The 15,268-nt window shown below is 52.9% G+C and overlaps 1 protein-coding gene across 1 annotated transcript in view; it reads right to left on the minus strand.

Moving 5' to 3' along the window:
• Positions 1–1,667: 1,667 nt before the first annotated feature.
• The window catches only part of MYOD1 (myogenic differentiation 1), a 141,663-nt gene continuing 128,062 nt past the window's right edge, over positions 1,668–15,268 (minus strand). Inside the window, exon 3 of the mRNA XM_069767881.1 lies at positions 1,668–2,287. Coding sequence (XP_069623982.1) covers positions 2,043–2,287 — 245 coding nt within the window. The 3' untranslated portion in view covers positions 1,668–2,042. The remainder of the gene's footprint in view (positions 2,288–15,268) is intronic.

Here is a 15,268-nt window from a genome sequence, read left to right on the forward strand (position 1 = left end):
GACCGTGGAACCATACCCTTATACATTAATGTATACTATGTCACATATGCAGTAGACACAGGTGTTTATTATACATGGGCATATTCTACAGTATATATATATATATATATATATATATATATATATATATATATATATATATATATATAATTAGCTTTGTCGCCTTTAAAGAAGGGGGGGCCCAAACACATTTCCTGCACAGGGGCCCCAAGCTGTCTGTGTCCGCCCCTGTATGGTAGAGTGACTGCTCCGCTTCTGCAGCAAGGATGGTATGCAGAGTAAAATGCAGCAGTGCCAAGTATCTTAGGTGTGCCTGCCCTGATATGGTGCTTCTCTATGAGGTGCTCCGTCCCCAGGATGGCGTCCACCCTCCCAGTGGCGGGAAAACAGTCGGCACTGACGGAGCAATGGCGCACTCGCGGCGATCTCTCTGATGGTGCTTCGGGGGATCAAAGGATGGGACTGCCTCTCCCTCAACACCCCCGTGGCTCGGCAGGGGGTCCGCAGACTTTTTGCTGCCGCCGCTCTCCTCACCACGCGCCGCCTGCCTGCAGGGGTTCCGGGTAAGCACGCCTGCGATGCTCTCTCTGTGGGTGTTGCGGGGAATACAGGGGCGGGAGGGTCTCCCCTTCACTACCCCCTTAGCTTGGCGGGGGGTCCGCAGACTTTTCGCTGCCGCCGCTCTCCTCACCACGCGCCGCCTGCCTGCAGGGGTTCCGGGTAAGCACGCCTGCGATGCTCTCTCTGTGGGTGTTGCGGGGAATACAGGGGCGGGAGGGTCTCCCCTTCACTACCCCCTTAGCTTGGCGGGGGGTCCGCAGACTTTTCGCTGCCGCCGCTCTCCTCACCACGCGCCGCCTGCCTGCAGGGGATCCGGGTGTGCACGCTCGCGGTGCTCTTTCTGCGGGTGCCGCGGGGAATACAAGGGCGGGAGGGTCTCCCCTTCACTACCCCCTTAGCTCGGCGGGGGTCCGCACACTTCTTGCTGCCGCCGCTCACCTCGCCACGCGTCGCCCCGAGTAGTAGCTGTTTTATTGCAATCAAAGCAAAACCATACACATTTCAGCCCATCCCAGGCTTTTATCAGTATTATATCAATGATTATTGATAAAAGCCCCGGATGGGCTGAAACATCTATGGATTTGCTTTGGTTGCAATAAAACAGCTGCTACTCAATACGTAAGTGCTGGGATTCTTTGCTTTTCCGTTCATACTTTCTCCACGCTCCCCACAAGAAGCGCCGACCACTCCTTGCATTTTCTCTTGTCTGCTTTAGCTTGCCTGGATGTCAAAAATGGGGGACACCCCACACTGTAACATTTTTTTTTAAAATTATTTAAATAAATCATGTAGGGACCCCTCTATTCTTGATAACCAACCTTGCTAAAGCTGACAGCTGAGAGTTGTAGCCCGCAGCTGTCAGTTTTGCTGGCTGGTTATCAAAAATACAGGGGAACCGTGGCTGTCTTTCTTTTTTAATTGTTCAGTCGGACCTGAACATCCAGGGGTCCACCCATCTCTACTCATAATCAATCACCTTATTTCTGGATCTTCCATGTTCTGTTTGCTGGATACATGATTTGTGCGGTTGGATAGGATTTCATCCATCAGCTTGTTATGGTCGCGCTTTGTACGGACATTCCAGGGTGTATAAATAGGGATCTTTATTTAGAACAGTATTGGAAACGTCCGCGGCATTCACACCATATAAATATATAACACATATGTAACTCGACACAATTCGGAGACATTAAATATCTGGAGACAACTCTTATGTACATTACAAATAGAAAATGTTATAAAAGTGGTCCACACATGTCTGTGGCCTTGCTCAGTGCTGTGTCCCCCCACAGTGCAGACAGAAGCAGGGTAAAAGCTGGAGAACATAACGGGCCTTGGCCCCTGAAAAGTCCATCATTTCTTGCGATCCTACCAGACTAGAACCAGAAGGATGAGAAAGTTCATGTCACCATCAACTGAAAATCAATACAAATCTGAGAAGTAATAGTGATGGCGCCCACAATCCTTGGTCTTCTCTAGTCTTATAAGGTCTGGTAGATTGACGTGCTTCTGTCTGCAAGTATCGGAGTGCAACCATTTGGGGAGGGAATGCTGATTGTCGTGTCGCTTAGCGTCTCCCCATCGAGAGGAGAGCATGGACTACCTTCAGATCCCATTTCCAGAGCAGGGACTACAGAACAGTTAAGATTTTCTGTAGAGATTCTCTCCACAATGCTGGACAGGCAGTCTAAACTGGAGACAACAGCATTCTTTCCTGGTCGGGTACCTATGGGAATAGAAAGTGTCATATCACAGAGAAATACAACCTGCGTTCACTGCTCCTATACATACAATGTGCCACCTACAGTGGCATGTAAAAGTCTGGGCACCCCTGGTCAAAATTACTGGTATTGTGAACAGTAGGTTTTTTTTAGATATCATTTCAACGTCAACTTGCTTAAAGTTACAGACGACACATTTACTCTGTATTTTAGGTAAATAAACATACACTGCTCAAAAAAATAAAGGGAACACTTAAACAGAATCTAACTCCAGGTAAATCAAACGTCTGTGAAATCAAACTGTCCACTTAGGAAGCAACACTGCTGACAATCAATTTCACATGCTGTTGTGCAAATGGAAAAGACAACAGATGGAAATTATTGGCAATTATCAGGACGCACTCAATAAAGGAGTGGTTCTGCAGGTGGGGACCACAGACCACATCTCAGTACTAATGCTTTCTGGCTGATGTTTTGGTCACTTTTGAATGTTGGTTGTGCTTTCACACTCGTGGTAGTGTGACACTCCAGGGTCCTGGTTGTCACAGTGGCATTGCTTTCCTCACGGGGAGAGTGATGTCATGCTTGGAAGCGAGGGAAGATTTTTGCCAGGTAAACACAAGCATACAACATGTTCACACTCCAGGCCAGAAGGGGGAGCTCTGATCCAGCTTATGAGTAGCTCCCCTATATATATTCTAGTCTTGAGGGAAAGCTAGTTAGAGAATGCAAGACAGCAGACTGGACCAGTCTGAGGCAGAAATGAAAGTGAGGTGCCGTGCAGCCACGAGGGGGCTGCAGCTCCTGGATAGAGAAAATACAGAAAGAACTCATTGAAGTGAGTGTGCAGGAGAGCGGAGCACAGGAGAGTGAGAACTGGGGAGAATAGCTGCGTCTGAGCTACCTCCTTGCAGAGCGCAGATACCAGTGGCCGGAAGACCGGGGTTGCGTCATACTCCAAATGGCACAGCAGAAACCGGCAGCACAGCTGGACTACACGTCACCTGTCCGCCATAACACTTGAATGAAGACACAGTGGCGCATAGAGCCAGGGTCATGATAGAGACCCTGTAAAAAGGCTCAAGCTACCTGTTATACGGGATGGTGTCCCACCTTTAAGGAGGACAGAGAACAGTGAGGACCTTTACAGAAGCCACAGGCAGTAAGGGACTACACCACAGCGCTGATAGGAAGGCATCTATCTCCACCTGGTAAAGGGGACTCTGAACTCGCTTCCAAGCCGGCCGAACCCTGCCTGTTCCCGTGATCTGGTGCCCTGGACTGCTGCTACCTAAAGTCTTCAGTAAACCAGGTAAAGAGACTGCAAACCTGTGTCCTCTGTTTGCTACTGCACCACTCCCCACCTTCATCTACACATCGGGAGCCCTGGGGACCCCACTTCACCTGTGGGAAGTAATACCATAACATCAACCCAGAGGACCTCTTTTAGCAGCGTCGGCCCCCTCTGACCGAATACCACAGGTGGCGTCAAGAACACAAACTTTCTCCAAACCCCTTTTAAAGACTTTTCCTTTCACTTGGTCACCCAGGGCCACGGACCGAGTCGCAGCCACCATGACTACCCCTTTAATAGTGACCGGACCTGGTACCGAGTACCCCACGGCCCTGGCGGGCGTTACAACTTGGCGTCATGAACAGGATGGACCGACCCATTCAAATGGGTCTTGTGCACCTAAGAGACTGTGCTTTATTGAGAGACTGTTAAATTGCTAACTGCCGCCTGTGAAGGATTACCCCTTCCCCCACGTCACCAATCCGTGACGTCACTACCCAGGCTCAGCTCTCCAGCGCCCCCTTTGTCTCTCAGGTCAGTAAAGGAACTGCACCTAGAGCAAATGGCCGCCGGGGAGACTGCCCTGTTACCCACACTGGGTATTCTAAGATTCGCAATCAGAGTAAAAGGATCAGCCCAAAATTAATTTATGATTTAATTGCCTTAAGGGCGCACTAGGTAATTACAAGAAATATACAATCAAACTATATCAAGAGTTACAGTCAGAGTACAATATAACAATAATAATACAAGGCTTAAAGGTATAAAGCTGGAGGTCAATTTACCAGGTTGAAGGTCGCTTGTGGAAGCCGGGGGAGCGCAGCATTCCGCAGGTCCAAAACTTAGTTGCCAGGCAGCCCCCAGAAAGAATGTGCTTGCTCCCCTCTGGCTGGCATACCCGGTTCCTTAAGATATCATCATCATCTTCTTCTGTGGAGTGAGACACTCCCAGTGACCTCAGCTCTTCTTAAACCTGGCTGAGCCCCCCCGCCTGCAGCTGGGTGGGCTTAGCAATCTCCACCCCCTCTGCCTCCCTGCAAGATTTATTCCAATATCTAATAAATGGGATAACTTCTCTCAGGATGATCGGATCAGCACACGGGCAGTACCAGCGCCTGTGGTTTGTTCTGCCGGTCGTACTGGGATCAAACCTGGACCCATTCGGTCCCTGTGGGAGGCTGATCCCTATATCTCGGGTTTCAGACCTCCCACCGCCACGGGAGTCGCACTGTTAGATGCACGATTTCTTTAGGGCGAGAATATTTTTATGAGCCGGTACCTCGGACGATGCGTCCATAATTCACAATTCCATGTTGGAGACGGTTCGACTGGGCTGCCATAATAGATGTGTATCCAGTGGCCACTTGGCATGCGTGTTTTAATTAAGCCCCCAAGCATTTCCAAGCCCCCTGCTGGTGTGGTTTCCTCACTGAGCTCAGGCCATTACCATACTAATAGGAACTTTATTCATTAGAAAAGGTGGGGGCCAGGAGCACTCCTCTCTGCAGACCTGTGACCAGGAGACAAAATGGAGTGACGCCAATCTCTGTTAGAATGCCCGTCCAAAGATGGCGGCTGTTCCCTCATCACACCTCCCTGCTTTAGAGGGCGCTAGGGGGCATCACATTCCTGTGTGCCCCCATGCGCCCTTCCGCACCTTCTCCTTGCCGGGACAACCCATCAGCATTGCCATGGTCTCTGCCGCTTCTGTGGCGAATGCTGAAGTGATACTGCTGGAGAGCCAGGCTGCAGCGTAGCAACCTCCCATTCGTCCCAGAGACCGAGTGTAACCAGCTGAGGGGGTTGTGGTCTGTTTCCACGGTGAAGTGGCGTCCGTACAAGTATGGCTGCAGACGTTGCAGGGCCCATACAATTGCCAGACATTCCTTCTCCATCGTGGAATAGGCCACTTCCCTCGGCAGGAGCTTTCGGCTCAGGTACAAAACGGGGTGTTCATGTCCCGTAGTGTCAACCTGGCTGAGCACAGCACCGAGGCCAAAGTCACTGGCGTCGGTCTGTACTATGAACGGCCGCGTGAAGTCGGCTGCCTGTAGTACCGGAGAGCTAGACAAGGCGGTTTTGAGCACCTGGAAAGCTGTCTCGCAGGCGACTGTCCAGTCGACTGCGACGGGCAGCTTCTTCTTGGTGAGGTCAGTCAGGGGCTTGGCCAGGGTGCTATAGTGTGGAACAAACCTCCTATAGTACCCGGCAGTCCCCAAGAAGGACATCACCTGCTTCTTGGTCCTGGGGGAGGGCCAGGAGGTGATGGCATCCACATTCCCGGGCTCTGGCCTCAGAGCTCCCCCACCTACCCGGTGTCCCAGGTACTGGACCTCACTCATACCCAGCTGGCACTTTTCCGGCTTAATGGTCAACCCTGCCCTCTGGATCCTCTCCAACACCTGCGCCAGGTGCTGTAGGTGATCTTCCCAGGTGGGACTGAAGATGGCAATGTCATCCAGGTACGCGGTCGCATACCCTTCTAGTCCCTTGAGCAGCGTGTTGACCATCCGCTGAAAAGTGGCAGGGGCGTTCTTCATGCCAAAGGGCATCACCGTGGACTCGTACAGTCCAAATGGGGTGATAAAGGCAGAGCGTTCCCGTGCCTTAGGGGTCAGGGGAATCTGCCAATATCCCCTGCTCAGATCCATGATGGTCAGGTACTTGGCCCCGGCCAGCTGATCGAGCAGGTCATCGATGCGCGGCATGGGGTACACATCGGTGACTGTCACAGCGTTGAGCCCCCGGTAGTCCACATAGAACCACGTAGTTCGGTCCTTTTTAGGGACGAGGACTACAGGCGAAGCCCACGCGCTGTTGGACGCTTGGATCACCCCCAGCTTCAGCATCTCGTCTATCTCTTGGCGCATGTGCTGCTGCACCTCGAGAGAGACCCGATATGCTGAACGCCGGATCGGGGGGTGATTGCCGGTGTCCACATCATGGACGGCTGCCTCAGTCCTTCCGGGCAGGCTGCTGAACAGCTCCCGACAGGGGTGTAGGGTGACCCCCAGCTGGGAACGTTGGTCCTCTGAGAGCTGGTGGCCAACCCCCACATCCTCAATGGATCCACCCGCCTTAGCTTGGGTGAGCAGATCCAGGAGGGTTTCTACCTCACCTTCCTCCGGGAGGTTGCACACTGGGTGGGCACAATCCTCCCGCTCATGATGTGCCTTCATCATGTTCACGTGGAAGGCCTTCCTCCTTCCACGGGCGTGGTCCAGGGTGACCAGATAGGTGACAGCGTTGAGCTGCTGGTGCACGAGGTATGGTCCCTCCCAGGCTGCCTGAAGCTTGTTTTGTGGGACGGGAACCAGTACCCACACCTTTTGACCCACCTGGTAGGTCCTCTCACAAGCATTCTGGTCGTACCACCGCTTCTGGTGAGCTTGGGCCTGGGCCATATTGTCATGCACCAGCTGCGTCAAGGCCGTCATTCTGTCCCGGAAGCGCACAACATACTCAATGGCCGACACTCCAGGGGTGGCCAAATCTCCTTCCCACGCTTCCTTCACCAGAGCAAGGGGCCCCCGTACACGTCGCCCATACAGGAGCTCAAAGGGGGAGAACCCCGTTGAGGCCTGTGGAACCTCCCGGTAGGCAAATAGAAGGTGTGGGGGATACCGCTCCCAATCTTTCCCTTGGGAGTCGACCAACATCTTAAGCATCTGCTTTAAGGTGCCGTTAAACCGCTCACACAGGCCATTGGTCTGTGGGTGATACGGGCTGGCTACCAGATGTTGCACCTGGATCTGCTTACAGAGAGACTGCATCAGCTGGAACATGAACTGGGTCCCTCGGTCGGTGAGCATTTCCTGGGGAAACCCCATTGTGGAGAAGATCTCCAGTAAGGCAGTGGCCACTTTGTCAGCCCGAATGGACGACAAAGCGACCGCCTCCGGGTACCAAGTGGCATAGTCCACTACCGTTAATATGAAGCATTTCCGGGAGCGACTGGGAGTGGACAGAGGTCCAATGAGATCCACAGCCACCCTCGAGAAAGGCTCTTCAATGATGGGCAGAGTTACCAGTGGGGCTTTGGGGCGCCGCCCCGCCTTCCTCACCCTCTGACAGGTGTCACACGAATGGCAGTAGGCAATTACCTCGGTCCTCATTCCAGGCCAGTAGAAATGTTGCGCTAGCCTGGCCCTGGTTGTAGTGATCCCTAGGTGTCCGGCCATGGGAATCTCGTGGGCTATCCGCAACAATTCCGCCCTGAACGGATAGGGTACCACTAACTGTCGGTCCCTGGGCCACGCCTCCGGTGAACCCTGCTGGACCGATACCCGGTACAGCCGTCCCTGGTCCCAGACCACCCGCTCGTGGTCTGACTCCCCAGGAGGCTGTGCCGCCTGCTCCTTGAGAGTTTTCAGGCTAGCGTCGGCTTCCAACGCTGCCTGAAATCCCTGACTCGATGTGGCGAGAATGGACGACACTGCCACATCCGCTGTCAGCTCCCCGGGATCTGTCTCCTGGCCACTGTCTGACTCGGCAGGCACTTGGTCAGGGAGGGGGAAGCCGTCGGACCTCTGCAAGGCTCCTTGGGCTCCGGCGCTCCCACTCCGGGTGACAGCGGCCATGACCGCTGTGCCCATGGGTAGCACCTGCTTCCGCCCGGCCCCTGACCAAGTCGTCGGGTCAGGCAGACTTCCCTGCACTCGTGACATCCCGGGTGTGGGGAACTCCTGCCCTGGGGTCTTACCTGGTGGCTCCACTCCCGGGACGCCTCCTCCCCCCATGGCCTGTTCCTCTTCCTGCAGGGGCCCTAGACTCAGCAGGCTGGATTCACTTAGGGGCCCTACACGGCCCGTAGAAGCCCCTCCCTCCACCTCTGAGCTCTCCCCTACAGTCTCCTCACCTGTCCTCACTGTGAGCCCTGCGTGTGTGGTGTCAGTGCATGGAGTACCCTCAGGTTTCACTCCCTCCCCCACTGTTGGAGGCACATTTAACACATCAACATTCACAGTAGAGTCATGACATTCTTGGGGAGCCGAACTTGGGGGTTCAGTGGCCACATACTGAGACACTAGCCGCCCCAAATCGGTCCCAAGTAATACATTAGCAGGAATATTTGACGTTACTCCCACCTCCCGCATTCCCCTCCCGGCGCCCCAGTCCAAAAACACCTTGGCGACAGGCAGCGCCGGTTCCACGCCTCCAATTCCGGAGACGGAAAGGGTTTTCCCCGGTACCAAGTCTTGAGGGGACACCACCTCAGGACATACTAGGGTTCGTTCAGCGCCTGTGTCCCGCAGTCCCATGACCGCTGAGCGGCCGATAGTGACAGGTTGGTAATTGTCCAGGGACCTCCCACCACCCCCTCCCACACATAAAACAGTGGACGGTTTCGGGGACAGGGATGGGGCCTTAAGACGCTGGGGACATACTGTCTTGAAGTGTCCCAGCTGGTTGCAGTGATGACAACGTCTGGGTTCTGCGCCTGGCCTGGAGAGGGCAGCAGGGGGGTACACCCCTTGCACTCTGGGGGCTGGGGAAACAGGGGCAGGATTGGGCTTACCCCCTCTCCAGGTGCTGCTGGCAGGCTTCTTCGGCTCAGGCGCCCTGTTATTGGCATACTCGTCTGCCAGGGCGGCTGTAGCAGAAGCCCCCTTCGGTTTCCGGTCACGGAGGAACTGCTGGAGGTCCTCTGGGCAGTTCCACAAGAACTGTGGCTTCGTGACGAACAGTTCCTGGACCTCCTGGCGGGTGGTGAGCGCTAGACCCGAGGTCCAGTGCTCTGCAGCTCTCAGCAACGCCCGCATGTGGTCGGTCCAGGTGTCCTTTGGGCACCGCTGCAGGCTCCGGAACTTCTTGCGGTAGGACTCTGGGGTGAGGTTGTAGTGCTGGATCAGGGCCCGCTTGATGCTGCTGTAGTCCTGCTCCGCCCCGGCAGGTAAGTCCCCCAAAACTTCCAGGGACTTACCCCTCAAACAGGGGGTCAGGTATCTTGCCCACTGATCCGGTGCCAGATGATGTTGAAGGCAGGTCCTTTCAAAGGCCAGCAAGAAGGAATCCAGGTCTCCATCCTTCTCAAGCAGAGGGAAGTCCTCGGCCCGGATTTTGGAAACCCTGGACTCTGGCGGTGCTGGGGCGTCCAGCGGGAGCCCGTGTTGAGCCATCTCCAGTCGGTGCTGGCGCTCCGCTGCTCTCTCTGCCGCTGCTTGCTCCGCTGCCCACTCTGCAGCTTTCTCTGCCCGCTCCACTACCTCACGGCGTTCGGCCCGCTCTCGCTCTGCCGCTCTCTCTGCTCGCTCCGCCGCCTCACAGCGTTCTGCCCTCTCCCGCTCCTCTGCTTCACGGCGTTCTGCCCGCTCTCGCTCCTCTGCTTTCTCTGCAGCTGCCATGAGTCTCATATAGGCGTCTTCATTACCCGCCTCGAGACGTGCCACTGCCGCTGCAACTAGGGCCTCTGATGTGGACAGGCTGGGGCGGGTAGTCCTTTGCCGGACTAAGCACGGGTGGCTGGCTCCTTGGGGAGTCCTGGCTGAACTCCCCCTCGCCTGGAACAGTACCGTCCACCACCACCTCCTCATAGGCCATAGCACTGGCCTGCGCCCTCACTGCACTCCTGGTGCCATCCGCCATCTTTGGAACCTCTGGTTACTGACACAGCTGTAACCCTGACCTTGCACACAACTTATTATATCTACACTCTGACCGTCTAGTGCTGGGCTTAAGACCCCAGCAGTGAAAGTTACCGCTGGTAGTCTTTAGTGTCTGGGAGTATGGGTCCCACGCACACTATTACTCTGATCCCACGTACGCTGCCACCACTGTGAAGGATTACCCCTTCCTCCCACGTCACCAATCCGTGACGTCACTACCCAGGCCCAGCTCTCCAGCGCCCCCTTTGTCTCTCAGGTCAGTAAAGGAACTGCACCTAGAGCAAATGGCCGCCGGGGAGACTGCCCTGTTACCCACACTGGGTATTCTAAGATTCGCAATCAGAGTAAAAGGATCAGCCCAAAATTAATTTATGATTTAATTGCCTTAAGGGCGCACTAGGTAATTACAAGAAATATACAATCAAACTATATCAAGAGTTACAGTCAGAGTACAATATAACAATAATAATACAAGGCTTAAAGGTATAAAGCTGGAGGTCAATTTACCAGGTTGAAGGTCGCTTGTGGAAGCCGGGGGGGGGGGGGCAGCATTCCGCAGGTCCAAAACTTAGTTGCCGGGCAGCCCCCAGAAAGCATGTGCTTGCTCCCCTCTCGCTGGCATACCCTGTTCCTTAAGATATCATCATCATCATCATCTTCTTCTGTGGAGTGAGACACTCCCAGTGACCTCAGCTCTTCTTAAACCTGGCTGAGCCCCCCCGCCTGCAGCTGGGTGGGCTTAGCAATCTCCACCCCCTCTGCCTCCCTGCAAGATTTATTCCAATATCTAATAAATGGGATAACTTCTCTCAGGATGATCGGATCAGCACACGGGCAGTACCAGCGCCTGTGGTTTGTTCTGCCGGTCGTACTGGGATCAAACCTGGACCCATTCGGTCCCTGTGGGAGGCTGATCCCTATATCTCGGGTTTCAGACCTCCCACCGCCACGGGAGTCGCACTGTTAGATGCACAATTTCTTTAGGGCGAGGAGAATATTTTTATGAGCCGGTACCTCGGACGATGCGTCCATAATTCACAATTCCATGTTGGAGACGGTTCGACTGGGCTGCCATAATAGATGTGTATCCAGTGGCCACTTGGCATGCGTGTTTTAATTAAGCCCCCAAGCATTTCCAAGCCCCCTGCTGGCGTGGTTTCCTCACTGAGCTCATTCCATTACCATACTAATAGGAACTTTATTCATTAGAAAAGGTGGGGGCCAGGAGCACTCCTCTCTGCAGACCTGTGACCAGGAGACAAAATGGAGTCACGCCAATCTCTGTTAGAATGCCCGTCCAAAGATGGCGGCTGTTCCCTCATCACACCGCCATTATAGCACCATGTGGCGTGCAGGAGGAGAAGGGTGTTTTGTCATGGGCGGCACCTGGAGGAACGGCGTGAAAACCATGGCCGCCCCCAGGGTCGGTCTGGCCCACCGGGACACCAGTGAAATGCCCGGTGGGCCCCGCCCCAGAGAGGAGGAGGAAGAAAAGAAAAAAAAAAGGAACGTGGGCCCTTTAAATCTCATGGCAGCACCGACCGCTGCCATGACCAGGGCCCCTTCCCCAGCTCTGGCATCGGGCCCTCCTTCTAATCATCACCTCTCCTCCTTCCGGCGGCAGCTGCATTGTCTTCAGTGCCCTCTGACTCTGCGACGTCTCAGGGCAGAGGGTGCGATAACGTCATCACTGCGCGCTCAGCCTCTCTGTCCTGAGCGTTGCAGAGCCGGAAAGACGCTGAGTGCACCAGACCTGCGGTGGGAATGGGAGAGGTGAGGATTTAACTTTTTTTTTTTAGATGAATGGGGCCCATAGTAGTGTATGGAGGAGCGGGGGGGGGGGGGAAGCGTAATACTGTGCGGGGGACATAATACTGTGTGGAGGAGCTGGGGGACGTAATACTGTGTGGAGGAGCGGGGGGGATAATACTGTGTGGAGGAGTGGGGGGCCCATAATACTGTATGGAGGAGGGGGGGGGCATAATACTGTGTGGAGGAGCAGCGTCCCATAATACTGTGTGGAGGAGCGGGGGCATAACACTGTGTGGAGGAGTGGCGTCCCATAACACTGCGTGGAGGAGCGGGGGCCCATGATACACTGTGTGGAGGAGCTGGGGGGGCATAATACTGTATGGAGGAGCGGGGGCATAATACTGTGTGGAGGAGTGGGCTCCCATGATACTGTATGGAGGAGCAGGGGGTATAATACTGTGGGAAGGAGCAGGGGGTCCCATAGCACTGTACGGAGGAGCGGAGGGGGCATAATACTGTGTGGAGGAACGGGGTCCCATAATACTGTATGGAGGAGCGGGGATGCATAATACTGTATGGATGTGCGGGGTCCCATAATACTGTGTGGAGGAGCACAGGGCCCACAATACTGTATGTAGGAGCATTATATGGGGCCCATAATACTTTATGGAGGACTATGTGGTTGGCCATAATACTTTATGGAGGACTATGAGGTGCCCATAATACTGTATGGATGAGCATTATATGGGGCCAATAATACTGTATGGATGAGCATTATATGGGGCCAAACATACTGTATGAAGGAGCATTATATGGGGGCAATAGTACTGTATGGTGGACTATATGGTTGGCCATATTACTGTATGGAGGATATGTGGTTGGCCATAATACTGTATGGAGGACTATGAGGTGCCCATAATACTGTATGAAGGAGCATTATATGGGACCAATAATACTGTATGGATGAGCATTATATGGGGCCAAAAATACTGTATGAAGGAGCATTATATGGGGGCAATAGTACTGTATGGTGGACTATGTGGTTGGCCATATTACTGTATGGAGGACTATGAGGTGCCCATAATACTGTATGAAGGAGCATTATATGGGACCAATAATACTGTATGGATGAGCATTATATGGGGCCAAAAATACTGTATGGAGGAGCATTATATGGGGTCAATAATACTGTATGGCGGACTATGTGGTTGGCCATATTACTGTATGGAGGACTATGTGGTTGGCCATAATACTGTATGGAGGACTATGAGGTGCCCATAATACTGTATGAAGGAGCATTATATGGGACCAATAATACTGTATGAATGAGCATTATATGGGGCCAAAAATACTGTATGGAGGAGCATTATATGGGGGCAATAGTACTGTATGGTAGACTATGTGGTTGGCAATATTACTGTATGGAGGACTATGAGGTGCCCATAATACTGTATGAAGGAGCATTATATGGGGCCAATAATACTGTATGAAAGAGCATTATATGGGGCCAATAATACTGTATGGCGGACTATTTGGTTGGCCATATTACTGTATGGCGCACTGTGTGGTGCCTATATATTGTACTATATCTGTTTTTTTATCTGTGCATCAGGAATCGTGGCATGTGTTAAAAGAGGCCCACTGATACTCTTTCCTCCGAGGCCCATGAAAACCTGGAGCCGACCCTGGCGACAACGCACGTCAAGATAAATGCCGGCTGCAGCTGTGACAGGGCGCTCTGCTCTGTGACAGGCCATGTGTTGAAAAACTAGAAGATAGCCGACAGCACAACTGGCGAAGGGATGCCCGTCCTAGTTCCACGGACCAAAGTGAGAGTGTACATACCAAAGCAAAGTGAAGGACCGCATCCAATCCAGGTGAAAAAACTCTTATTGTGCCAAATGCGACGTTTCAGACCTTTGATGGTTGAAGTTTTTGGATTGGATGCTGTCCTTCACTTTGCTTAGGCCATGTGTTGACGTCACATAGCAGTTTTGTTAAATGACTCCTGCAGCCTTTGATAGGCCGTAGAGTGTTCATTTTAGGACATGGTCACATATCAAACTCAAACATCAGAAATACTCTGATACCTCATTCTGATCCCTGAGTCTGATGCCTGACTTTGATATCTGACTGATACCTGACTTTGATACTCGAGTCTGATACCTTACTTTGATACCTGACTCTGATGCCTGAATGTGAATGTTTCATCTCATAAAATTAGTACCTGGTATCACTTGAGCTTGTGCTGCAATGGTAAGGCTGACGGCTGTAGTCTCTAGACTAAGGGTATGTGTCCACGATCAGGATGGCCGGCGGTATCGTCGGAGCGGCTTTGCCGCTCTGCGGTAAGCCCCGCCCCCTTCTGGGACGCGATGATGCCGGATGTGTTCATAGCACACATGCGGCATCATCGCACCCATCGCATAGGGCCCTGTGCTATATCTTGCGGCGATGCAGCGTCACCGCAAGATATACGGACATGCTGCGATCTGAAAAGACGCGCAGCATGTCCGGAGTCGCAGGGCCGCCGCGTGCGTGTTACCACGCATAGTGGAGACGGGATGTCATTAAATCCCCTCCACTATGCTGTAACATCTGGACGCTGCGTGTCTATGCAGCGTCAGACATGCAGCGTTTACTGCACGTGGACACATACCCTTAGGCTGCTTTCACACATCAGGTTTTTGCCGTCAGGCACAATCCGGCGAGTTTTGAAAAAAAACGGATCCGTTTTTTTCCGCAGGATAGTTTTTTTTTTCTGCCGGATCCATTTTTTTCCGCTGGATCTGTTTTTTTCCGCCAGATGTTTTTTTCTGCCGGATCCGTTTTTTACCGCCTGATTCGTATTTTTCCGCCAGACCCGATTTTTTCCGCCGGATCAGTTTTTTTTCCGCAGGATACGTTTTTTTTCTGCCGAATCCGTTATTTTACGCAGGATTCGTTTTTTCCGCCGATCCTTTTTTTCCGCCGATCCTTTTTTTCCGCCGGATCCGTTTTATTCTGCCGAATCAGTTTTATTCCGCCGGATCCGTGTTTTTCTACCGGATTTCGTTTTTTTCTGCCGATCCGTTTTTTCTGCCGGATGTTTTTTCCGCAGGATGTTTTTTTCCTCCGGATCCGGGTTTTTTTCCGGTGGAAAAAAAAAACGGATCGGCGGAAAAAAACGGATTTTACGGAAAAAAACAGATCCTGCGGAAAAAAACGGATCCGGCAGAAAAAAAACAGATTGGTGGAAAAAAACGGATCCTGCAGAAAAAAACGGATCCGGCAGAAAAAAACGGATTGGCGGAAAAAAACGGATCCAGCGGAAAAAAACGGATCCTGCAGGAAAA

Source organism: Ranitomeya imitator, chromosome 5 (assembly GCF_032444005.1).
Source record: "Ranitomeya imitator isolate aRanImi1 chromosome 5, aRanImi1.pri, whole genome shotgun sequence".
Taxonomy (NCBI): Eukaryota; Metazoa; Chordata; class Amphibia; order Anura; family Dendrobatidae; genus Ranitomeya; species Ranitomeya imitator.